The 27150-nt window shown below is 40.8% G+C and overlaps 1 protein-coding gene and 3 long non-coding RNA genes across 5 annotated transcripts in view; all 4 read right to left on the bottom strand.

Annotated features, from left to right (window-relative positions):
• The window catches only part of LOC119018816 (basement membrane-specific heparan sulfate proteoglycan core protein-like), a 78684-nt gene that overhangs the window by 28925 nt on the left and 22609 nt on the right, over nucleotides 1-27150 (bottom strand). The window contains exons 9-15 of one of the 2 annotated variants that reach the window (XM_037096810.1): nucleotides 25369-25722; nucleotides 7426-7650; nucleotides 6939-7292; nucleotides 6594-6818; nucleotides 6110-6460; nucleotides 5650-5877; nucleotides 4995-5255 (exon numbers count right to left, since the gene is read on the bottom strand). In XM_037096810.1, the coding sequence (XP_036952705.1) occupies nucleotides 4995-5255; nucleotides 5650-5877; nucleotides 6110-6460; nucleotides 6594-6818; nucleotides 6939-7292; nucleotides 7426-7650; nucleotides 25369-25722 (1998 nt within the window). The remainder of the gene's footprint in view (nucleotides 1-4994; nucleotides 5256-5649; nucleotides 5878-6109; nucleotides 6461-6593; nucleotides 6819-6938; nucleotides 7293-7425; nucleotides 7651-25368; nucleotides 25723-27150) is intronic. The other variant, XM_037096820.1, reaches the window with a different exon arrangement.
• LOC119019331 lies at nucleotides 937-2743 on the bottom strand. Its single transcript, XR_005074994.1, has 3 exons — nucleotides 1825-2743; nucleotides 1651-1724; nucleotides 937-1215 (listed from the first exon to the last, which is right to left on the bottom strand). It is a non-coding gene; the product is annotated as an uncharacterized LOC119019331 (long non-coding RNA).
• LOC119019354 lies at nucleotides 3931-4332 on the bottom strand. The gene is made up of 3 exons (XR_005075026.1): nucleotides 4279-4332; nucleotides 4102-4189; nucleotides 3931-3976 (listed from the first exon to the last, which is right to left on the bottom strand). It is a non-coding gene; the product is annotated as an uncharacterized LOC119019354 (long non-coding RNA).
• Nucleotides 8444-11736, bottom strand: LOC119019339. Its single transcript, XR_005075019.1, has 3 exons — nucleotides 9241-11736; nucleotides 9067-9140; nucleotides 8444-8631 (listed from the first exon to the last, which is right to left on the bottom strand). It is a non-coding gene; the product is annotated as an uncharacterized LOC119019339 (long non-coding RNA).

Consider the following 27150-nt stretch of genomic DNA (forward strand, 5'->3'; position numbering starts at 1 on the left):
AGGGGAAATCCTCATGTCCTTCAACAGCACAGGAATAACTGTCTACAGAATTATAGTAGTCTGAATAAGTAGAAGATGTTTGTGATGGAATTTTCTCTCCACTTATGTACCAGATGTAGGAAGAACGATCAGGTAGATGACAACTGCTGTAACACTTCAGGTCTCTCCAGCCATAATATGAGGATCTGCTCACCTGCACCTGGAGATCTGGATGTGAAGAAGGAACAAGAACGTTATTTTAGACAAACTGTCAACAAAAACACACAGCACATTTATATTATTGTTGTCTAGATGTTGAATATTTGAAATGATTAAAATATGAATGAAAATGTTACCTGTGACCCTCAAAGTGACTCCAGGTGAACCAGTATATCTCCCATCTTCTTGGTCTGTAATGAATCTGAACTTGTACTCAGCTGAGTCGCTCTCTCTCAGGTCTGTGATTCTCAGACTGCAGCTCTGCTTAGAACAACTGTACTCAACACGATCTTGATAATCTGAGTCTGTTCTCAGATCAACAGGTTGATTTCCACTCAGTTTAGTAAACCAGAATGTTTCCTTAACTTTAGAATCACGGCCATGTTTTCTTGATGGGTGTGTGTACGTGCAGTTTATTTCCACTGTTGATCCTTTGAAGGCACAGATCTCAGTAGAGCTGTAAGTCACTCCCCAGCCATCCTGACCCTGTATCACTGTAACACAGAGAACATCAGAAAACACAATGAAACTGAATAACTTCGGTTAACAATCAGTTAATAAGACAAAAGTGATCAAACTACCAATATGATGTGGAGGAAAGGTAACATGGACGTGCTTCAAAATCCTCGATTATCAGACTAATTACTGTCATCAACAGTTCTTAATCATGTGTCAACAAAAAGTCGTCCACACAGAAAATTCATAGAAACATAATTTAGAGAAAAGTTGAAGAAAATACTCATGTTACTCCACCCACATGTTAACTTCCCTTTAGGGAGGATGAACACAAACAAAGGAAGAGTGGAAGATGTGAACATGCTTTCTACAGTTAAACTCAGTGTGCACCCAGTCTGAAGGTGCAGTGAAGTGAACAGGAATGTATTGAACCTGTGACCTTTAATGCAGTTTACTGACCAGGATAACATGAGAAATATTATTTATTAGAGTCTGTGCTGTTCTTGGTCACTTCTCTCTGTTCACTCTGTGGTCAGGATGCTGCTGAGGTAAGTGTGAAAACTACAAAAATAAAAGCAGAACACTGAGGTGTCAAACTGCTTCAGGCAGCTATGATGTCAAGATAAGTTGTCTGCATATAGCATGGAAACATCACACTGAGGTCAGACAGCACTAACAGAACTAGCAGGGAGTGGTGCAGATGTACCATCATATACAACAAGTACAGTCAGTTTTGGGGTTTTACTGTGAGAACAAAATCCCTCCAAAAAACTTCACTGTGATGAAAGTAGCTGCAGATACAAACTAATCGTCCTCCACATGAGCTGCTGCTTCTGCAGCCAGGCTCGACTTTACAACACATTAAACAGGATGAGAAGGGAAAAGTTCTGAAAACCCAAAATATTCTCAGTTTACAGCGTGTAAAAGTGCTGAGCACACAGCTACTTCATGCAAAAGTCCAGATTCCCTCTTTAAATGCAGTAAATGTAACTGTACCTGACACAGAGAGAAGGAAGACGACAAATCCACTCACTGCTGCACTTAAACTCATATCTGCTCCTCTGATCTCTCTGTGAGGTTTCAGAGACAATAAAACACGTCAGCAGATAAAATAATGATGCACACAGGAGGTTTACAGTATCAGACACATCTACAAACAATTCTACTTACAGTGAAGACGGACGTCGTCTTGAAAGAAGCCGTTCCTCAGTTGTGAGTGAGCAGAAGTCAGATAACAAGCTCTTAAACCACTAGATGTACTTCCTCTTTAGCTTATTAACATATATGACGTGCCAAATGCCAGTCAACACCCACATCGCACTAAAGTCGTGATTGACACACATAGTTCAAGAAGACTGGTGGGATCTGATGAGGACACACAATGGGTTATAATGAATTTGGCTCATTTAGGTGGTTCAGATTGAGAAACTGTGCAGAGATGTCCAACATGTAGATTGGGATCAAATAAAAAGTCACCTAACATTTGAAGAAACCTCCAAACCTCACAGTGTTCAGAGAAACAGAACAAAACTACCTGCGTGGCTACACACCACTGAAGGTAAGAGAGAAAGTGTCTTTTTGTAATTTGGGTGAACTGACCCTTTAAAGCAGACAGAGGAGGAAGCACTCACAGTGATGAAGCCTGAATGTGCCACACTTAAACTTCCCCACTAGAGGGCAGTGAACCATCAGAGATACTGAATCAGGAGCCTGAAACAACATTTTATCCTCCATCACTGAATGTTACATTACATTCAGATTTACTTTGTTTTCACATTTTACCACTAAAACTTCAGTTTGACTTGTTTACACTGGACATCAGATTTATGAAGCATCACAGGCAGTGACTGAGTTCAGGAGTCCATAGTTCAGAGTAGTGATCAAAAACTTTACACCCTTTATAATCAGGGTGTTGAATAAACCTGGACTTTTATTCTGAAAGGGCTTCACATTTAGTGAACCTGGATCTACTCTGCTTCCTTCAATCACCCCAAAAGAATTTAATTGAACCTAACGGAGATTTACGGCTCAAATATAAGTTCAGGTCCTCCTCAGTAAAAACTTTCTCTGTGCATCTTCATATCAGCAACATCCCAAATCATAATGCACATAAGGCACATTTCATTCTTATGGACACAAAATGTGACAATGTGAGAAATAAGCCAAAGCTAAAGGACAGAGTTGAATTAAAATGTCTTGATATCTGGTGAACAAATGATGATGTCAAAGATTAACAGAAGAATAATTAGTTTAAAGCTGAAGTTTAAACGTTCTGCTCACTAATGTTTCACCTACAGAGCTGTCCAGCAGCTCCTTCACTTGTTGTGGAAGCTGGCTGTTGATTTGACTCAGCAGCAGAAATAACTGGAAAATGTAACATCTGTCAAAGTGTTTTACTACTGGACTTATGTTTGGTTTCAATGTGTGAAAATATAAACTGTACATGAAGTCAAATGTGATGCTCTCAGCTCACTGTCTCACTTTGAACACACTTTATTGGCTTTGTCAGCCAGGACAGGTGAAAACCCAGAAGATGATCACAGATATTATTTATTATTCTGTAGAATCAAAAATACATTTTGTTTAACGACTCATCAATGTCTATAATATAACTGACTGTACAGGTTAAAATAAGCTCTCACAGTTTAAGCATTAAGCTGATCTGAACAATAAATCATGTCTGACACCTGGACATGATTCAGTTGAAGCTGCCGACTCCACGTTCTTCTAAACTTCCTGCTACATGCTGCTGCTGACTGTCTGTGCTGCTGACTCCTACCTGCTGCTGCTACTGAAAACTCAACATGAAAACTTTTGGAGCTGAAGGTAAATGTGTCCACTTCCCCCACATCCTCCACAGCCTCGCTCTCCTCTGTCATAGTTCAATGTGGTCCTTCTTTGTGTCCATCAGGTGAGTCCTGCCTCTGGTTCAGCTGCATCTGAAGAGAATCACAGAACACACGTGTAAAGTTTTACTTGTGACTGTGACTGTAAATCTACAGTCGGGATTTTTTATTGGATGCAGGAGTCTCTAACCTGACTGGACTTCACAGCATGTCTTCCTGCTGCTCTGTGTCTTCTGTCTGTGCTGCAGTGAAGTCTGAGACGTCCTCATACTCAGGACAAGAGTCCAACTGATGAGGAGAGACGACAAAATGAAGCTCGAAGGACCTCGTTCATGAACCGACATCAAATCAGATCAGCCACGTTATTATAACTGTGATATAGAGGAGGTTTTGTCAAGACGGCCTCTCTCTGTCTCACCTCCATCATCTCGACAGGTTGTTGTGGTTCAGTGGTGGAGCTCAGAGTTTTCTTCTTCCTGGATTGAGTCCAACAACAACAAATCAATCAAATCAATCTTACACATTGAGAAACTCATATCACTAAAACTAAATGAAGTCTGAAGAAGAAAATAAAAGAGCAGATGGATTCTGATTGTTTCACCTGGTACACAGACTCAGGAGAAGAAGAGGAATCAGCATCAAGACCACCAGAGTCAACCTGATGATGTTCTTTATCTTTGTTGAATTCACTAGAAATACACACAGATATGTGATGAGAATCAATAAATCCCTTTTCCAGGTGATGCTGTCTGTTAATCAGTCAGTCAGAGTCCTCCACCTCTGACATGATGGAGGTTCCTCCCTGAACACAGCTACAGAAAAACTGTCTCTGAACACAGACAGGAAATGTTATTTTCTCTGCATCAGTTATGAGTTGTTACATATTAACATGTTAATCTGGTCTGGTGCAGTAAACAGGTGTGTGTGCAGGTGAATGAGGATAACTCACCTGCCACAGTCAGATGTACGCTGGTTTTGTTTCTTCCTCTTCTGTTCTGGGCTTCACATGAATAATTCCCACTGTGTTCAGCTCTGATGTCAGTGATGGTGAAGATCTGTCCTGATGCTTTTGGTGAGTCTTCATTCTCCTTGTACCAGGTGTAATTAGCTCCTGGGTTAGCATCACTGCTACAGGTCAGAGTCACTGAACTGCCCTCCACTATCTCAGCAGAGGGACTCACTGACACAGAGGGAAGTCTTGGAGCATCTGGAGGAGATTTAAAGAGACTCATGTCATTCACATCAGATGATGACTTTGTCATATTTACATTTTGGATTAAGGTCATGTGCTCTGTGAACATAAACTTGTATTTTGCCTTTTTAGACCTGACATTCTTCAACCTACACAAACAGACCACAGTTAACAGTAAATTCACATTATATATCTGGAGATATGTGTGTAAACATGTGAAGCAGGTTCACTGTGGCTACAAGTCGTATGTCTTGTAACGCTGAGTCAGCAGGACATCAGAGTTACTTATATTTTGTACTCACACTGGACATCGACTGATACAGACGAGGACATGATCTCTCCATACTGATTCTCTGACTTGCAGGAGTAGTTCCCTCTGTCCTCAGAGCTGATGGAGGAGAAATGATAGATGCCTTCTGTTCCTTGAATCAGTGTTTGGTTCTTCTTGTACCAGGTGTAATTAGCTGCTGGGTTAGCATCACTGCTACAGGTCAGAGTCACTGAACTGCCCTCCACTATCTCAGCAGAGGGACTCACTGACACAGAGGGAAGTCTTGGACCATCTGGAGGAGATGTCAACATGTATTATTTTAAGATGTCGCAAAAAATTACTATTTGGATTAAACTGTCTTTGTTTCTTTTTGATTGTCTCCATTACCACAGCAGCTGTTCATGCTGTTGACTATAATGGGAACTGACATTAATAACAAGATTAATTTAAAAAAAGAAAACAACAGTCACTAAAAAGCTGTTAGAAATGTTTAATTTCCAAAACCTTTACACATCATTATCCATACTGTACATGCTGGTTGTGTTCAGGTCCTGTTTGCAGAGTCCTGACAGTGTGAATATTATTTCTAGTTGTAGCAGTTTAATTTTCTATACCAGCTGCATCTACAACTTTTAGAAGCCAGTGTGTCTGCACGTCTTTTTCCTGACACAGTGGATCAAACTCACAGACTGGAGGAGAGCCGTAGTTCTCATGTCCTTTCAAAGCACAAGAGATGATGTCTCCAGGATAAACCCGGCCTTTAAAAGAAGATGTCTCCACCCCTGTGACTCTCTGTACGTTCTTGAACCAGACGTAGGAAAGACGAGCAGCTGGACTGCAGCTGCTGTGACACTTCAGCTCTGCCTCAGTATCAGACTGGTGGACTGTTATTCTGGTCACCTGCACCTGCAGAGCTGGATATGAGAACAAGAAACAATATTATTATCACTGGTTCTAACAGAAATCACTGATAGATGTACACACACGACAACACAACACTTACTACTCCTACAACTAGCAGTGAACATTAGTGCCAACACAACAGTAATTATTACACAAACTCATGATGATCCATCATTTTCAACATCTTCACTGTTTCTAAATGTACTATGTTGATGATTTACATCAGTGTGTGTTCATCAGTACCTGTGACAGTCAGAGTTGTACCAGGTAAACTACTCCTCCACTCAGACCATTGTGTTGTAAACTTGAAGTGATACTGAGCTGAATCACTCTCTGTCAGGTCAGTGATTCTCAGAGTGGAGCGTCCTCTCTCTGATTCAAGGACCTGAACACGACCTGCAAACTGGGAGTCACTAAGGTCCTCAGGCTGTGAAGGACTCTGCCACTGATGAGAACGTTCAGGACTGAACCAGAATTTAGATTTAATAATTTCATCACTGCTGTAAGTACAAGAAATGTCCACTGATGATCCTTTGGAGGCACAGATGCTTCTGTCAGTGTAAATCACTCTGTTGCAGGTTTGACCATCAGCACCTGAAAGATAAAACAAAGTTCTGATCATTTTTAAACCAGAGTTGATAAAGAGTCACAATGAAGGTCTCCATGTTAAAATCCATGTAGTTATCAGACTCCATCAGATGGTGTTATGTTAGTGTAGTAAACTCACACACTGGAGGAGAGGGGAAATCCTCATGTCCTTCAACAGCACAGGAAAAACTGGCTGCATAAGTATAGTAGACTGAATAAGTAGAAGATGTTTGTGATGGAATTTTCCGTCCATTTCTGTACCAGATGTAGGAAGAACGATCAGGTAGACGACAACTGCTGTGACACTTCAGGTATTTCCAGCTAGAATCTGAGGATCTGCTCACCTGCACCTGGAGATCTGGATCTGTGAAAAAAGAACAAGAATGTTATTTTAGACAAACTGTCAACAAACACACACATTTATATTATTGTTCTTCAGATGTTGAACATTTGGAAATAATTCCAACATGAATGAAAATGTTACCTGTGACCCTCAAAGTGACTCCACGTGAACCAGTATATGTCCCTCCTTCTTGGTCTGTAATGAATCTGAACTTGTACTCGGCTGAATCACTCTCTGTCAGGTCAGTGATTCTCAGAGTGGAGCGTCTTCTCTCTGATTCAAGGACCTGAACACGACCTGCAAACTGGGAGTCACTAAGGTCCTCAGGCTGTGAAGGACTCTGCCACTGATGAGAACGATCAGGACTGAACCAGAATTTAGACCTGATAATGTTAAAACTGCTGTAAGTACAAGAAATGTCCACTGATGATCCTTTGGAGGCACAGATGCTTCTGTCAGTGTAAATCACTCTGTTGCAGGTTTGACCATCAACACCTGAAAGATAAAACAAAGTTCTGATCATTTTTAAACCAGAGTTGATGAAGAGTCACAATGAAGGTCTCCATATTAAAATCCATGTAGTTATCAGACTCCATCAGATGGTGTTATGTTAGTGTAGTAAACTCACACACTGGAGGAGAGGGGAAATCCTCATGTCCTTCAACAGCACAGGAATAACTGTCTGCATAATTAAAGTCGACTGAATAAGTAGAAGATGTTTGTGATGGAATTTTCTGTCCACTTTTGTACCAGATGTAGGAAGAACGATCAGGTAGATGACAACTGCTGTGACACTTCAGGTCTCTCCAGCTAGAATCTGAGGATCTGCTCACCTGCACCTGGAGATCTGGATCTGTGAAAAAAGAACAAGAATGTTATTTTAGACAAACTGTCAACAAACACACACATTTATATCATTGTTCTTCAGATGTTGAACATTTGGAAATAATTCCAATATGAATGAAAATGTTACCTGTGACCCTCAAAGTGACTCCAGGTGAACCAATGTATCTCCCACCTGGTTGGTTTGTTATGAACCTGAACTTGTACTCAGCTGAGTCGCTCTCTCTCAGGTCTGTGATTCTCAGACTGCAGTCCTTGTTAATACAGTCATACTGCACACGACCTGAATATCCTGGCTCATTTTTCAGATCCACATAATTCTCATTCTGCACTTTCCTGAACCAGAACCTGTTGTCTACTCTCTGTACAGTAGATGGGTATCTGTAGGTGCAACTCATGTCCACTGTTGATCCTTTGAAGGCACAGACCTCAGTAGAGCTGTAAGTCACTCCCCAGTCATCCTGACCCTGTATCACTGTAACACAGAGAACATCAGAAAACACAATGAAACTTCAGTTAACAATCAGTTAATAAGACAAAAGGTGATCAAACTACCAACATGATGTGGAGGAAAGGTAACATGGACGTGCTTCAAAATCCTCGATTATCAGACTAATTACTGTCATCAACAGTTCTTAATCATGTGTCAACAAAAAATCGTCCACACAGAAAATTCATAGAAACATAATTTAGAGAAAAGTTGAAGAAAATACTCATGTTACTCCACCCACATGTTAACTTCCCTTTTGGGAGGATGAACACAAACAAAGGAAGAGTGGAAGATGTGAACATGCTTTCTACAGTTAAACTCAGTGTGCACCCAGTCTGAAGGTGCAGTGAAGTGAACAGGAATGTATTGAACCTGTGACCTTTAATGCAGTTTACTGACCAGGATAAGATGAGAAATATTATTTATTAGAGTCTGTGCTGTTCTTGGTCACTTCTCTCTGTTCACTCTGTGATCAGGATGCTGCTGAGGTAAGTGTGAAAACTACAAAATAAAAGCAGAACACTGAGGTGTCAAACTGCTTCAGGCAGCTATGATGTCAAGATAAGCTGTCTGCATATAGCATGGAAACATCACACTGAGGTCAGACAGCACTAACAGAACTAGCAGGGAGTGGTGCAGATGCACCATCATATACAACAAGTATAGTCAGTTTTGGGGGTTTTACTGTGAGAACAAAATCCCTCCAAAAAACTTCACTGTGATGAAAGTAGCTGCAGATACAAACTAATCGTCCTCCACATGAGCTGCTGCTTCTGCAGCCAGGCTCGACTTTACAACACATTAAACAGGATGAGAAGGGAAAAGTTCTGAAAACCCAAAATATTCTCAGTTTACAGCATGTAAAAGTGCTGAGCACACAGCTACTTCATGCAAAAGTCCAGATTCCCTCTTTAAATGCAGTAAATGTAACTGTACCTGACACAGAGAGAAGGAAGACGACAAATCCACTCACTGCTGCACTTAAACTCATATCTGCTCCTCTGATCTCTCTGTGAGGTTTCAGAGACAATAAAACATGTCAGCAGATAAAATAATGATGCACACAGGAGGTTTACAGTATCAGACACATCTACAAACAATTCTACTTACAGTGAAGACGGACGTCGTCTTGAAAGAAGCCGTTCCTCAGTTGTGAGTGAGCAGAAGTCAGATATCACACTCTTAAACCACTAGATGTACTTCCGCTTTAGCTTATTAACATACATGACGTGCCAAATGCCAGTCAACACCCACATCGTACTAAAGTCGTGATTGACACACATAGTTCAAGAAGACTGGTGGGATCTGATGAGGACACACAGTTGTTTTTAATGGATTTGTGTCATTTAGGTGGTTCAGATTGAGAAACTGCTCAGAGATGTCCAACATGTAGACTGGGTCACCTAACATTTGAAAAAACCTCCAAACCTCACAGTGTTCAGAGAGACAGAACAAAACTACCTGTGTGGCTACACACCGCTGAAGGTAAGAGAGAAAGTGTCTTTTTGTAATTTGGGTGAACTGACCCTTTAAAGCAGACAGAGGAGGAAGCACTCACAGTGATGAAGCCTGAATGTGCCACACTTAAACTTCCCCACTAGAGGGCAGTGAACCATCAGAGATACTGAATCAGGAGCCTGAAACAACATTTTATCCTCCATCACTGAATGTTACGTTACATTCAGATTTACTTTGTTTTCACATTTTACCACTAAAACTTCAGTTTGACTTGTCTACACTGGACATCTAATTTATGAAGCAGCACAGGTAATGACTGAGTTCAGGAGTCCATAGTTCAGAGTAATGGTCAAAAACTTCACAGAGACCTGGCTCTCAGACAAAGTCACTGACTTTGGACTGCAGCCTCTGGTAAGGCCAGAGGGGGACGTGTGTTTGTGTTTATCAACAACTCGTCGTGTGGAGATATACAGACCAGATGTCGAGTTTCTACTGCTGAAATGCTGTTCCTTCCATCTACTGAGGGAATTTACTGCTGTGTTTTTGGCCGCTCTTTACATCCCCCGAGAGCCAACTCCACAGCAGCGCTCAGCAAACTTCATGACATCATCAGTGCGCAAGAGACAGTTCATCCTGATGCTGTCTTCCTCGCCGCTGGTGACTTTAGCCACTGCAACTTAAAGACTGTATTCTCTGAATATTATCAACCTGTGGATATTCCCTCCCATGATTAAAATACACTGGATCATGTTTACAGCAGTATACTCGGAGCCTACAAGGCTGCACCCCGCCTGCACTTCGGGCACTCAGACCACATCTCTTTGGTCCTGTATCCGGCATACAGACAAAGACTGAAACAGATAAACCCTGTGACTAAACAAGTCAAACTCCGGACCCCGGACACTGAAAGCATCCTGCGGGACTGTTTTGTTTGGACAGACTGGGATGTGTTTAAAGCTGCAGCCACTCTGGAGGACTCTTCTGTCAGCATACAGGACTATGCTGAGTACAACAATCTGTGACTGGCTCCTAGACTTTCTGACTGGCAGGCCCCAGACTGTCAGGATTGGAATTAGGACTTCAGCCAGCATCATCACAAACAATGGCACTCCACAGGGATGCGTCCTCAGCCCCATTCTCTACGCCCTGTTCAACTATTACTGTGTCACCTCCCACAAAGACAACACCATCCTAAAGTTTGCAGACGACACCTCAGTGATAGGATGCATCAGTGGTGGGGACGAAGTGGCCTACAGGAGGGAGACCGCATCGCCCACTGTACATGGGAGCTATAAGTAGTGAGGGTGAGCAGCTTCAAGTACCTGGGTGTCCACATCAGTGATGACCTCACTTGGTCATTCAACACCACACAGCTGGTAAAGTGGGCCCAACAGCGGCCATATTTTCGGAGAAGCCTGAGGAAGATTGGCATGTAGCCTGAGCTCCTCAGCAATGACTATAGCTCCATTGTTGAAAGCATTTTAACCGGCTGTATCACCATCTAGTACGGCAGCACTTCTGCTATGGAGAGCAGACACCTTCAGACAGTGGTAAAGACTGCGGAGAAGATCACCAGAACTCTACTGCCCTCTCTGCAGAGCATTTACCACCGCAGAGTCCACAGGAGTGACCCCAACCACCCCCACCACGGACTGTTCATGCTTCTACCCTCAGACCGGATGTACAGAAGTGTGTATTCCAAAACCACCAGACATAACAACATGCTCTTTAATTACCGTGAAGTCGTCATAATGCAGAATGAAACCCTTAAAAAAGTTTATATTAAACCGAATAAATTATTTTAGTATTGATGCATTACTGATACATGTTTAATCTTATCAAGTTGGTATCAACAAAAACCAATACTAAAGGAATCAGCTCTCAAAGTAATCAACTACAGCTAAAAATATGTTTGTCTGAGTTGTAGTCAAGTAGAAGCAGCATTGGCAGACATATTCAAGCGATCTTAAAGCAGAATATGACACAATACAGTATTTAATAAGTTAATTAATGTTAAAATAACGTTAGCTACTTTCCACCACTTGACACTGGGCAGCTAGCATACAGCTGGATTTTCTGCTAAAACAGTAAGCTAGCATTAGCATTTAGAATATATACATTTTCGAGGTGTGTCAGTTAATATCTTGCTAACATCATCACAACTTACCACAGGTAAACACAGAAGCCGTATTTTAATCTTCATTCGTGTTAAAACTGTTTCGAGTCATTTTAACTCGTAGTTAGCTTAACTTTCACCAACTAAAACAGCAACTGTACGTCACCAACTGACAGTTAATCAACGTCTACATTTCTGTTATTATGCATACGTCATTTTAGAGGCGCGCGACCGTTCTTTGACCTCTGACCTTTGACCTACTTAAACGGTATTGCCGTTAATTTCGCTCTTACGTCTGACGTCATGGCTCGGAACGTGAACTGAGTAGTTCAGGGAGCCTGGGGAAGCCCAGCATCGTCAATTAAAGAAAATAAAATCATGAAAACGAGCCTTTATTATACAAAAATACTTATATTCCCATGACAAGTCATGAAAATAAGATTTGAAAATGTAGAAATTGTGAGAAAAAAAGTATCAATTATCAGATAAAAAAAACTTAAGTTATGAGGCAAAGTCACAATGATGGGCTAGATCAATCATCTGTCCACTCTAAGATATTATGTTAAGAAATGTTTAATGTTTTGTATAAAGGTCACCTTGCAGGTGTGGTCTGAAATATCAATTAATCTGGCACCGTTCATCAATCAATTCAGTAAGTAAGTATGATACTTTATTGATCTCCAGGGTAAAATAAACATGTTACAAAAGCACAAGAGTCAGACTGAGAGGTCAGGAAAAACAACCCAGTCGCACAAATATGTACAAATAAAATCTGTACTGTATGTATCTTTAGGTATGATTTTCAATTGTATGTTGCAGCAACACTGCTCATGGTCTGATAAGGTTTAGGCAAGAAAAACACTTGTTGGGGTTCCGAAAAGATCATGTTTGGAAATGTCCGGATGTTAGCAAATGAAGTGGTTTCATGCTTACAAATGCTGAAACATCAACACATCACCATCCACTTCCTGATATGACAGTCAGCTTATAAACAGGTAATATGAACATTATATGACATGAATTGTAGAGATGTCGATATAGTACGTACGACACAAATTTCAGGATTTGCAGAAACGTAACATGACAACATTTTATTTTGGCGACTGAGCTGGAGAAAAATAGATAAACAACTTTGAATTTTAAAAGTAATATATATACAAAAAAATAACATGATGTAACATTAGCCAGGTACTGAGACATCAGTGATCTAGTTGTGATTGTTCAAAGCTGGTTATAAAGAAAATGACTATAATACATTGAAACAGCAGAGAGTTCTGATAACTCTCAGTTTGAAGGGTGTATTGGGATTAGAGCTGTCACAATAATATGTCAAATTCATCTCTAACTTTGTTTACTGTGTGTTTTGTCTGTTTTTGGCAAAGGAATTACACACAAAATACGAGTGTAGGGAGGTGGAGAGAGAGCCTCTGACCATGACTGTACTGATGTGTACAAAAACAACAATTAGACTCAACTCATCACCTACCACGACAAAATGGGAAGGGAAAGAAACGGAAAGAGGCGATATATTATTTACAAGCTGCTATCATGTTTGTAATATTAACACTATTAGTATTTCATTTCTAAATATTCTGATTGTCAATGTCGTTACATCGTGACTCTTCTAATTGAGATTGGGTCTTAGACTCCTACAGTTTGGTCTGAGAGTAACTCACAAAGTAGCTGCGGGGAGATTTGGGAGGAAGAACAGTTGTCAGAGACTAATTCAAAGATAAAAGTTCACCGAATATTGAACTTTCATTTATCAGGTTTCTATAAAAAGCACGTTAAGAGTTATATTTACAATTAACTGGATAATAAAATCACAAAATATTTCACACATTCTTCCACTAAGCTGAACACTGGTGTATGTTAAGTTCATAAATCTGAGCTTCTCTAAGATATATCATTGTCTCTATTGTATATTCCTGCTATGATACAAATGTTATGAAGGAACAGAAATATCAGACTATAAATGCAGGTCAGCGGGTTTTGTTGACGGTGCTGTACAACACAGCTGAATCCTCTGCAGCTCCCTGACCTCTGGCTCTAAGAAGAAGAAAAGATATTGCATGAGTTAAAAGAATTCTCATCCCAGCAGTGATAATAATAAAGACAGATCAGATGTGTTTTTAAAGTGAAGTCATTTTAATATTGCAGAGTGTTCCTGTATGAAGAGCTGCTCACCTCGGGCCGGTACTGGCACTGTTAAATCTGACAGCAGCGTACTCGACTTCCTGTTGCTCCACATGTCTCCGAGGCTGAGCTGGTCTGATGTTGGAGTACAGATTATCTGCCTGGTTGTTGGAGAAGTGGACGGTGGTGTAATGAAAGTCGTCCTGCTCCTCCGACTCTCCCTGGTCAGGTAGACGCAAACAGAATTACTTTCAGCTACATATTTTATACGAGTCTTTCATTTGAACAGTGCATTCTTGCAGTGGATTGAAACCAGGATGAAAACAGCTGAAGCAGCTGTGATAATAATGGAACTAATATCTCTGCTGTCAGAAGTGCAACATGAAGTCCTCCTCTGTCAGATGAGTTCTCTAGAAACCCTTAAAGACACTGAGTGACTCAGCAGTGTGAATAAACAGGAGTCAGACTGGGTTTTATGTCTTCTAGAGTTAAATACATAACTGTCCTCACCTGTTCCCTGTTGTCTGGTCTCTCTTCAGCCTCAGTAGATTCCCTGGAAGACCTCTTTTTCCTGGTTAGAAAAGTTAATTAAAACATAAACGACTCAATGTTTTAATTCTAAATTGCAGTGAATGAACATTCAGTGACTCAGTAGAACAGAGCTGCTCACCTGATCCACAGGAAGACAGAGAGAGATATGATAGCCAGGAGAACGACAGTGATTGTTCCAGCAGCCACTGATTTCCATGATCCTATAAAATGGTGATCAAAAGAAAACAGACAGTTAATCAGAGTGTTACAGCATGTTTTGTTCTGTTGGTCCCAGACATTGATATATGGTAAAACAAGAGGGGAAAAACAAAGATGTCTTGGATGACAGTGCATCTGTATGTATTAAATCAGTTAATGTCCTGCTCAGTATAGGTGGACTATCTGTCAGGCTGTGGACACATGTAGTATAGTACATGACAGAGAGATTAGGTTGAAACATAAACTCCTCAGTGCCCTCTGCTGGGCAGAAAATGTAGTGCACAGTTTCTGAATTACACTGGATTACATCCCTGACATAATGGCAATAAACTCATGTGGTTAAATATTTTTAACCAAGGTTGTATTTGAGTCCAAATGTACAATCTTATTAAAGTTAAAACAACCGTGTCATGTTTCATTTCTATAAGTGCACAGGAGCTTTTCTCAGTCGAGGTCTAAAGAAGCCAGTAGGACAGTATCATCTGCGTACAACAATACACCATCCTAACAAACCAATAAATGGACAGTTTTCACACCTGAGCTCAACACTGACATTATTTCCACAGGTATTATGATCACAAGACAAAAGCCAACAGTCACACTGGATGTGTTTGGCAGGAGCCCAACAATAAAGACAAACTCTCACTCTGAGTGCACAGAGAGTTAAAACTCTCAAGAAACAATAACTGTACTCAAAACTGCAGCAGGACACCAACAGAAACATCAGGGAACATGTTCTTTAATATTTTAAAGGTAGACACAGGTAAACAAGATTATTATATTCCTATGAGCCCTTCATTATGTAACAAAGTACAAAAACTCTGAACACTGTTTCAGCTGAAAGATAAAATCTGATCTGATCTGTCTTCTTGAGGATGACTCCCAGATAACTGGAACACTCTCCTGTTTCCTGCCTCCTATCCAGAGGATGTGACTGTCAGGTTAAGAAGCCTCACAGAGTGCTTCTTCTCCTACAGTCTCCCCAGGTGAGGTCAAATGTTTTCTGCTCTTACTGAAAAAAATGTCTGTAATTTTCCATACGATCAAGTACGTATAAAATCTGTACTGCCATCAATAACTCACCTGCCAGAACAGTCAGATGTACGCTGGTTTTGTTTCTTCCTCTTCTGTTCTGGACTTCACAGAAATAATTCCCACTGTGTTCAGCTCTGAAGTCAGTGATGGTGAAGATCTGTCCTGATGCTTTTGGTGAGTCTTCATTCTCCTTGTACCAGGTGTAATTAGCTGCTGGGTTAGCATCACTGCTACAGGTCAGAGTCACTGAACTGCCCTCCACTATCTCAGCAGAGGGACTCACTGACACAGAGGGAAGTCTTGGACCATCTGGAGGAGAAAACATGGACACATTTTACATTTTAATTTTAAGATTGCAGATCAGTTTCAGATAAATAACAGATGAAATACAATACAGGAAATATTAGTCACAGTGTAGGTGGTGCAGGTTGATTCAATCCTTTGCAACATCTATTAAATAAAACTAGTGTCTGTGTTCTCAGGTCGGGTGCAAAATTGTCAGATTTCATTTGTGACACGAGGCAAAAATCCTTCCATCATTTGTTCATCCTTTGAAAAGTGTGTGTGGTTGTGTGATTGTGTGTGTTAGAGCAACTTGTTCCTGTTGCATTTTCAAGAGTAAATTGTGGTAACATCACATCACGCAGATATGTTTCAAATGTGTTCTAAATACTGGGGAACTGGAGGAGAAAATGATATCAGTTCTGATCTCCAGTGAATTTATGGCAACAACTGATGATGCTGGTTCTGTAATTTAACTGTGTGGAGAACGAAACGTTTTCTCTTCCAACAATTCTGAAAATGTGGCCATGTAAAAAAATCAAGACAGCAATTTTGTTTCCATCAAAATATTTGTGACAATACAAACTAGTATATAAGTACTAAACATCATTCCTCAGAGACAGAGTTGGTAACAGGACTCTGGACACATTACATGTTGGATGTGTATTTATGTGCGGCAGCATCTGAAACTTTAGAGGTGGTTTTCTGGATCAATGAACATCTGTGCAGATCTGGAAACAGTTTTACATCAAACATCATTTCATCATCTACTGTAGCTGCTCAGTGAACAACAGCAGCAGACTGTGAAGGTGAAACAGGCAGAGCTGGAGAAAGTGCACCATCAGCAAAACATCTGACTGGGTAATAAAGTTTTAAAAAGTCATTAGTTGATTTAAATCAGCTGCAATTTACTCACATGTCACATTAATATAGATGTATTCAGACGTCCTCCCCAGCTGGTTCTCAGCTGTACAGTAATACTCTCCAGAGTCAGAGGACTGGATGGAGCTGAAGACAAGCTGTGGATCTTTACTGAGAGGTTGAAGGTCTGGATCTCCATTCTTCTTGTACCAGGTGTAATTAGCTGCTCGGTTAGCATCACTGCTACAGGTCAGAGTCACTGAACTGCCCTCCACTATCTCAGCAGAGGGACTCACTGACACAGAGGGAAGTCTTGGACCATCTGGAGGAGATGTCAACATGTATTATTTTAAGATGTCGCAAAAAATTACAATTTGGACTAAACTGTCTTTGTTTCTTTTTGATTGTCTCCATTACCACAGCAGCTGTTCATGCTGTTGACTATAATGGGAACTGAAATTAATAACAAGATTAATTAAAAAAAAGAATACGACAGTCACTAACAAGCTGTTAGAAATGTTTAATTTCCAAAACCTTTACACATCGTTATCCATACTGTACATGCTGGTTGTGTTCAGGTCCTGTTTGCAGAGTCTGACAGTGTGAATATTATTTCTAGTTGTAGCAGTTTAATTTTCTATACCAGCTGCATCTACAACTTTTAGAAGTCAGTGTGTCTGCACGTCTTTTTCCTGATGCAGTGGATCAAACTCACAGACTGGAGGAGAGCCGTAGCTCTCATGTCCTTTCAAAGCACAAGAGATGATGTCTCCAGGATAAACCCGGCCTTTAAAAGAAGATGTCTCCACCCCTGTGACTTTCTGTCTGTTCTTGAACCAGACGTAGGAAAGACGAGCAGCTGGACTGCAGCTGCTGTGACACTTCAGCTCTGCCTCAGTATCAGACTGGTGGACTGTTATTCTGGTCACCTGCACCTGCAGAGCTGGATATGAGAACAAGAAACAATATTATTATCACTGGTTCTAACAGAAATCACTGATAGATGTACACACACAACAACACAACACTTACTATGCCTACAACTAGCAGTGAACATTAGTGCCAACACAACAGTAATTATTACACAAACTCATGATGATCCATCATTTTCAACATCTTCACTGTTTCTAAATGTACTATGTTGATGTTTTACATCAGTGTGTGTTCATCAGTACCTGTGACAGTCAGAGTTGTACCAGGTAAACTACTCCTCCACTCAGACCGTTGTGTTGTAAACTTGAAGTGATACTGAGCTGAATCACTCTCTGTCAGGTCAGTGATTCTCAGAGTGGAGCGTCCTGTCTCTGATTCAAGGACCTGAACACGACCTGCAAACTGGGAATCTTCACTAAGGTCCTCAGGCTGTGAAGGACTCTGCCACTGATGAGAACGATCAGGACTGAACCAGAATTTAGAACTGATAATGTTAAAACTGCTGTAAGTGCAAGAAATGTCCACTGATGAGCCTTTGGAGGCACAGATGCTTCTGTCAGTGTAAATCACTCTGTTGCAGGTTTGACCATCAGCACCTGAAAGATAAAACAAAGTTCTGATCATTTTTAAACCAGAGTTGATGAAGAGTCACAATGAAGGTCTCCATGTTAAAATCCATGTAGTTATCAGACTCCATCAGATGGTGTTATGTTAGTGTAGTAAACTCACACACTGGAGGAGAGGGGAAATCCTCATGTCCTTCAACAGCACAGGAAAAACTGGCTGCATAAGTATAGTAGACTGAATAAGTAGAAGATGTTTGTGATGGAATTTTCCGTCCATTTCTGTACCAGATGTAGGAAGAACGATCAGGTAGACGACAACTGCTGTGACACTTCAGCTCTCTCCAGCCATAATCTGAGGATCTGCTCACCTTCACCTGGAGATCTGGATGTGAAGAAGGAACAAGAACGTTATTTTAGACAAACTGTCAACAATCACACACATTTATATCATTGTTCTTCAGATGTTGAACATTTGGAAATAATTCCAATATGAATGAAAATGTTACCTGTGACCCTCAAAGTGACTCCAGGTTCACCAGTATATGTCCCACCTTCTTGGTCTGTAATGAATCTCAACTTGTACTCAGCTGAGTCGCTCTCTCTCAGGTCTGTGATTCTCAGACTGCAGTCCTTGTTAATACAGTCATACTGCACACGACCTGAATATCCTGGCTCATTTTTCAGATCCACATAATTCTCATTCTGCACTGTCCTGAACCAGAACCTGTTCTCAACTCTCTGTACAGTAGATGGGTATCTGTAGGTGCAGCTCATGTCCACTGTTGATCCTTTGAAGGCACAGATCTCAGTAGAGCTGTAAGTCACTCCCCAGCCATCCTGACCCTGTATCACTGTAACACAGAGAACATCAGAAAACACAATGAAACTGAATAACTTCGGTTAACAATCAGTTAACAAGACAAAAGTGATCAAACTACCAATATGATGTGGAGGAAAGGTAACATGGATGTGCTTCAAAATCCTCCATTATCAGACTAATTACTGTCATCAACAGTTCTTAATCATGTGTCAACAAAAAATCGTCCACACAGAAAATTCATAGAAACATAATTTATAGAAAATTTGAAGAAAATACTCATGTTACTCCACCCACATGTTAACTTCCCTTTAGGGAGGATGAACACAAACAAAGGAAGAGTGGAAGATGTGAACATGCTTTCTACAGTTAAACTCAGTGTGCACCCAGTCTGAAGGTGTAGTGAAGTGAACAGGAATGTATTGAACCTGTGACCTTTAATGCAGTTCACTGACCAGGATAAGAGGAGAAATATTATTTATTAGAGTCTGTGCTGTTCTTGGTCACTTCTCTCTGTTCACTCTGTGGTCAGGATGCTGCTGAGTGTGAAAACTACAAAAATAAAAGCAGAACACTGAGGTGTCAGACTGCTTCAAGCAGCTATGATATAAAGATAAGCTGTCTGCATATAGCATGGAAACATCACACTGAGGTCAGACAGCACTAACAGAACTAGCAGGGAGTGGTGCAGATGTACCATCATATACAACAAGTACAGTCAGTTTTGGGGTTTTACTGTGAGAACAAAATCCCTCCAAAAAACTTCACTGTGATGAAAGTAGCTGCAGATACAAACTAATCGTCCTCCACATGAGCTGCTGCTTCTGCAGCCAGGCTCGACTTTACAACACATTAAACAGGATGAGAAGGGAAAAGTTCTGAAAACCCAAAATATTCTCAGTTTACAGCGTGTAAAAGTGCCGAGCACACAGCTACTTCATGCAAAAGTCCAGATTCCCTCTTTAAATGCAGTGAATGTAACTGTACCTGACACAGAGAGAAGGAAGACGACAAATCCACTCACTGCTGCACTTAAACTCATATCTGCTCCTCTGATCTCTCTGTGAGGTTTCAGAGACAATAAAACATGTCAGCAGATAAAATAATGATGCACACAGGAGGTTTACAGTATCAGACACATCTACAAACAATTCTACTTACAGTGAAGACGGACGTCGTCTTGAAAGAAGCCGTTCCTCAGTTGTGAGTGAGCAGAAGTCAGATATCACACTCTTGAACCACTAGATGTACTTCCGCTTTAGCTTATTAACATACATGGCGTGCTGAGTGCGAGTCAACACCCACATCGTACCAAAGTCGTGATTGAAACACATACTTCAAGAAGACTGGTGGGATCTGATGAGGACACACAATGGGTTATAATGAATTTGGCTCATTTAGGTGGTTCAGATTGAGAAACTGTGCAGAGATGTCCAACATGTAGATTGGGATCAAATAAAGTGTCACCTAACATTTGAAGAAACCTCCAAACCTCACAGTGTTCAGAGAAACAGAACAAAACTACCTGCGTGGCTACACACCACTGAAGGTAAGAGAGAAAGTGTCTTTTTGTAATTTGGGTGAACTGACCCTTTAAAGCAGACAGAGGAGGAAGCACTCACAGTGATGAAGCCTGAATGTGCCACACTTAAACTTCCCCACTAGAGGGCAGTGAACCATCAGAGATACTGAATCAGGAGCCTGAAACAACATTTTATCCTCCATCACTGAATGTTACATTACATTCAGATTTACTTTGTTTTCACATTTTACCACTAAAACTTCAGTTTGACTTGTTTACACTGGACATTAGATTTATGAAGCATCACAGGCAGTGACTGAGTTCAGGAGTCCATAGTTCAGAGAAGTGATCAAAAACTTTACACCCTTTATAATCAGGGTGTTGAATAAACCTGGACTTTTATTCTGAAAGGGCTTCACATTTAGTGAACCTGGATCTACTCTGCTTCCTTCAATCACCCCAAAAGAATTTAATTGAACCTAACGGAGATTTACGGCTCAAATATAAGTTCAGGTCCTCCTCAGTAAAAACTTTCTCTGTGCATCTTCATATCAGCAACATCCCAAATCATAATGAACCATTAAACTGTGGCACATTTCATTCTTATGGACACAAAATGTGACAATGTGAGAAATAAGCCAAAGCTAAAGGACAGAGTTGAATTAAAATGTCTTGATATCTGGTGAACAAATGATGATGTCAAAGATTAACAGAAGAATAATTAGTTTAAAGCTGAGGTTTAAACGTTCTGCTCACTAATGTTTCACCTACAGAGCTGTCCAACAGCTCCTTCACTTGTTGTGGAAGCTGGCTGTTGATTTGACTCAGCAGCAGCAATAACTGGAAAATGTAACATCTGTCAAAGTGTTTTACTACTGGACTTATGTTTGGTTTCAATGTGTGAAAATATAAACTGTACATGAAGTCAAATGTGATGCTCTCAGCTCACTGTCTCACTTTGAACACACTTTATTGGCTTTGTCAGCCAGGACAGGTGAAAACCCAGAAGATGATCACAGATATTATTTATTATTCTGTAGAATTAAAAATACATTTTGTTTAACAACTCATCAATGTCTATAATATAACTGACTGTACAGGTTAAAATAAGCTCTCGCAGTTTAAGCATTAAGCTGATCTGAACAATAAATCATGTCTGACACCTGGACATGATTCAGTTGAAGCTGCCGACTCCACGTTCTTCTAAACTTCCTGCTACATGCTGCTGCTGACTGTCTGTGCTGCTGACTCCTACCTGCTGCTGCTACTGAAAACTCAACATGAAAACTTTTGGAGCTGAAGGTAAATGTGTCCACTTCCCCAACATCCTCCACAGCCTCGCTCTCCTCTGTCATAGTTCAATGTGGTCCTTCTTTGTGTCCATCAGGTGAGTCCTGCCTCTGGTTCAGCTGCATCTGAAGAGAATCACAGAACACACGTGTAAAGTTTTACTTGTGACTGTGACTGTAAATCTACAGTCGGGATGTTTTATTGGATGCAGGAGTCTCTAACCTGACTGGACTTCACAGCATGTCTTCCTGCTGCTCTGTGTCTTCTGTCTGTGCTGCAGTGAAGTCTGAGACGTCCTCATACTCAGGACAAGAGTCCAACTGATGAGGAGAGACGACAAAATGAAGCTCGAAGGACCTCGTTCATGAACCGACATCAAATCAGATCAGCCACGTTATTATAACTGTGATATGGAGGAGGTTTTGTCAAGACGGCCTCTCTCTCTGTCTCACCTCCATCATCTCGACAGGTTGTTGTGGTTCAGTGGTGGAGCTCAGAGTTTTCTTCTTCCTGGATTGAGTCCAACAACAACAAATCAATCAAATCAATCTTACACATTGAGAAACTCATATCACTAAAACTAAATGAAGTCTGAAGAAGAAAATAAAAGAGCAGATGGATTCTGATTGTTTCACCTGGTCCACAGACTCAGGAGAAGAAGAGGAATCAGCATCAAGACCACCAGAGTCAACCTGATGATGTTCTTTATCTTTGTTGAATTCACTAGAAATACACACAGATATGTGATGAGAATCAATAAATCCCTTTTCCAGGTGATGCTGTCTGTTAATCAGTCAGTCAGAGTCCTCCACCTCTGACATGATGGAGGTTCCTCCCTGAACACAGCTACAGAAAAACTGTCTCTGAACACAGACAGGAAATGTTATTTTCTCTGCATCAGTTATGAGTTGTTACATATTAACATGTTAATCTGGTCTGGTGCAGTAAACAGGTGTGTGTGCAGGTGAATGAGGATAACTCACCTGCCAGAACAGTCAGATGTACGCTGGTTTTGTTTCTTCCTCTTCTGTTCTGGGCTTCACAGGAATAATTCCCACTGTGTTCAGCTCTCATGTCAGTGATGGTGAAGATCTGTCCTGATGCTTTTAGTGAGTCTTCATTCTCCTTGTACCAGGTGTAATTAGCTCCTGGGTTAGCATCACTGCTACAGGTCAGAGTCACTGAACTGCCCTCCACTATCTCAGCAGAGGGACTCACTGACACAGAGGGAAGTCTTGGACCATCTGGAGGAGATTTAAAGAGACTCATGTCATTCACATCAGATGATGACTTTGTCACATTTACATTTTGGATTAAGGTCATGTGCTCTGTGAACATAAACTTGTATTTTGCCTTTTTAGACCTGACATTCTTCAACCTACACAAACAGACCACAGTTAACAGTAAATTCACATTATATATCTGGAGATATGTGTGTAAACATGTGAAGCAGGTTCACTGTGGCTACAAGTCGTATGTCTTGTAACGCTGAGTCAGCAGGACATCAGAGTTACTTATATTTTGTACTCACACTGGACATCGACTGATACAGACGAGGACATGATCTCTCCATACTGATTCTCTGACTTGCAGGAGTAGTTCCCTCTGTCCTCAGAGCTGATGGAGGAGAAATGATAGAAGCCTTCTGTTCCTTGAATCAGTGTTTGGTTCTTCTTGTACCAGGTGTAATTAGCTGCTGGGTTAGCATCACTGCTACAGGTCAGAGTCACTGAACTGCCCTCCACTATCTCAGCAGAGGGACTCACTGACACAGAGGGAAGTCTTGGACCATCTGGAGGAGATGTCAACATGTATTATTTTAAGATGTCCCAAAAAATTACGATTTGGATTAAATTGTCTTTGTTTCTTTTTCATTGTCTCCATTACCACAGCAGCTGTTCATGCTGTTGACTATAATGGGAACTGACATTAATAACAAGATTAATTTAAAAAAAGAAAACAACAGTCACTAAAAAGCTGTTAGAAATGTTTAATTTCCAAAACCTTTACACATCGTTATCCATACTGTACATGCTGGTTGTGTTCAGGTCCTGTTTGCAGAGTCCTGACAGTGTGAATATTATTTCTAGTTGTAGCACTTTAATTTTCTATACCGGCTGCATCTACAACTTTTAGAAGCCAGTGTGTCTGCACGTCTTTTTCCTGATACAGTGGATCAAACTCACAGACTGGAGGAGAGCCGTAGTTCTCATGTCCTTTCAAAGCACAAGAGATGATGTCTCCAGGATAAACCCGGCCTTTAAAAGAAGATGTCTCCACCCCTGTGACTTTCTGTCCGTTCTTGAACCAGACGTAGGAAAGACGAGCAGCTGGACTGCAGCTGCTGTGACACTTCAGCTCTGCCTCAGTATCAGACTGGTGGACTGTTATTCTGGTCACCTGCACCTGCAGAGCTGGATATGAGAACAAGAAACAATATTATTATCACTGGTTCTAACAGAAATCACTGATAGATGTACACACACGACAACACAACACTTACTATTCCTACAACTAGCAGTGAACATTAGTGCCAACACAACAGTAATTATTACACAAACTCATGATGATCCATCATTTTCAACATCTTCACTGTTTCTAAATGTACTATGTTGATGTTTTACATCAGTGTGTGTTCATCAGTACCTGTGACAGTCAGAGTTGTACCAGGTAAACTACTCCTCCACTCAAACCATTGTGTTGTAAACTTGAAGTGATACTGAGCTGAATCACTCTCTGTCAGGTCAGTGATTCTCAGAGTGGAGCGTCCTCTCTCTGATTCAAGGACCTGAACACGACCTGAAAACTGGGAGTCACTAAGGTCCTCAGGCTGTGAAGGACTCTGCCACTGATGAGAACGTTCAGGACTGAACCAGAATTTAGATCTGATAATGTTAAAACTGCTGTAAGTGCAAGAAATGTCCACTGATGATCCTTTGGAGGCACAGATGCTTCTGTCAGTGTAAATCACTCTGTTGCAGGTTTGACCAACAGCACCTGAAAGATAAAACAAAGTTCGGATCATTTTTAAACCAGAGTTGATGAAGAGTCACAATGAAGGTCTCCATATTAAAATCCATGTAGTTATCAGACTCCATCAGATGGTGTTATGTTAGTGTAGTAAACTCACACACTGGAGGAGAGGGGAAATCCTCATGTCCTTCAACAGCACAGGAATAACTGTCTACAGAAGCACCATAGACTGAATAAGTAGAAGATGTTTGTGATGGAATTTTCTCTCCACTTTTGTACCAGATGTAGGAAGAACGATCAGGTAGACGACAACTGCTGTGACACTTCAGGTCTCTCCAGCTAGAATCTGAGGATCTGCTCACCTGCGCCTGGAGATCTGGATCTGAAAAGGAACAAGAACATTATTTTAGACAAACTGTCAACAAACACACACATTTATATTATTGTTCTTCAGATGTTGAACATTTGGAAATAATTCCAATATGAATCAAAATGTTACCTGTGACCCTCAAAGTGACTCCAGGTGAACCAGTATATGTCCCACCTTCTTGGTCTGTAATGAATCTGAACTTGTACTCAGCTGAATCACTCTCTGTCAGGTCAGTGATTCTCAGAGTGGAGCGTCCTCTCTCTGATTCAAGGACCTGAACACGACCTGAAAACTGGGAGTCACTAAGGTCCTCAGGCTGTGAAGGACTCTGCCACTGATGAGAACGTTCAGGACTGAACCAGAATTTAGATCTGATAATGTTAAAACTGCTGTAAGTACAAGAAATGTCCACTGATGATCCTTTGGAGGCACAGATGCGTCTGTCAGTGTAAATCACTCTGTTGCAGGTTTGACCATAAACACCTGAAAGATAAAACAAAGTTCGGATCATTTTTAAACCAGAGTTGATGAAGAGTCACAATGAAAGTCTCCATATTAAAATCCATGTAGTTATCAGACTCCATCAGATGGTGTTATGTTAGTGTAGTAAACTCACACACTGGAGGAGAGGGGAAATCCTCATGTCCTTCAACAGCACAGGAATAACTGGCTGCATAAGTATAGTAGACTGAATAAGTAGAAGATGTTTGTGATGGAATTTTCTGTCCATTTCTGTACCAGATGTAGGAAGAACGATCAGGTAGACGACAACTGCTGTGACACTTCAGGTCTCTCCAGCTAGAATATAAGGATCTGCTCACCTGCACCTGGAGATCTGGATGTGAAAAAAGAACAAGAATGTTATTTTAGACAAACTGTCAACAAACACACACATTTATATTATTGTTCTTCAGATGTTGAACATTTGGAAATAATTCCAACATGAATGAAAATGTTACCTGTGACCCTCAAAGTGACTCCAGGTGAACCAGTATATGTCCCACCTGGTTGGTTTGTTATGAACCTGAACTTGTACTCAGCTGAGTCGCTCTCTCTCAGGTCTGTGATTCTCAGACTGCAGTCCTTGTTAATACAGTCATACTGCACACGACCTGAATATCCTGGCTCATTTTTCAGATCCACATAATTCTCATTCTGCACTGTCCTGAACCAGAACCTGTTCTCAACTCTCTGTACAGTAGATGGGTATCTGTAGGTGCAGCTCATGTCCACTGTTGATCCTTTGAAGGCACAGATCTCAGTAGAGCTGTAAGTCACTCCCCAGCCATCCTGACCCTGTATCACTGTAACACAGAGAACATCAGAAAACACAATGAAACTGAATAACTTCAGTTAACAATCAGTTAATAAGACAAAAGTGATCAAACTACCAATATGATGTGGAGGAAAGGTAACATGGACGTGCTTCAAAATCCTCGATTATCAGACTAATTACTGTCATCAACAGTTCTTAATCACGTGTCAACAAAAAATCGTCCACACAGAAAATTCATAGAAACATAATTTATAGAAAAGTTGAAGGAAATACTCATGTTACTCCACCCACATGTTAACTTCCCTTTAGGGAGGATGAACACAAACAAAGGAAGAGTGGAAGATGTGAACATGCTTTCTACAGTTAAACTCAGTGTGCACCCAGTCTGAAGGTGCAGTGAAGTGAACAGGAATGTATTGAACCTGTGACCTTTAATGCAGTTTACTGACCAGGATAACATGAGAAATATTATTTATTAGAGTCTGTGCTGTTCTTGGTCACTTCTCTCTGTTCACTCTGTGGTCAGGATGCTGCTGAGGTAAGTGTGAAAACTACAAAAATAAAAGCAGAACACTGAGGTGTCAAACTGCTTCAGGCAGCTATGATGTCAAGATAAGCTGTCTGCATATAGCATG

This window comes from Acanthopagrus latus, chromosome 1, assembly GCF_904848185.1.
Source record: "Acanthopagrus latus isolate v.2019 chromosome 1, fAcaLat1.1, whole genome shotgun sequence".
In the NCBI taxonomy this organism is placed as follows: domain Eukaryota; kingdom Metazoa; phylum Chordata; class Actinopteri; order Spariformes; family Sparidae; genus Acanthopagrus; species Acanthopagrus latus.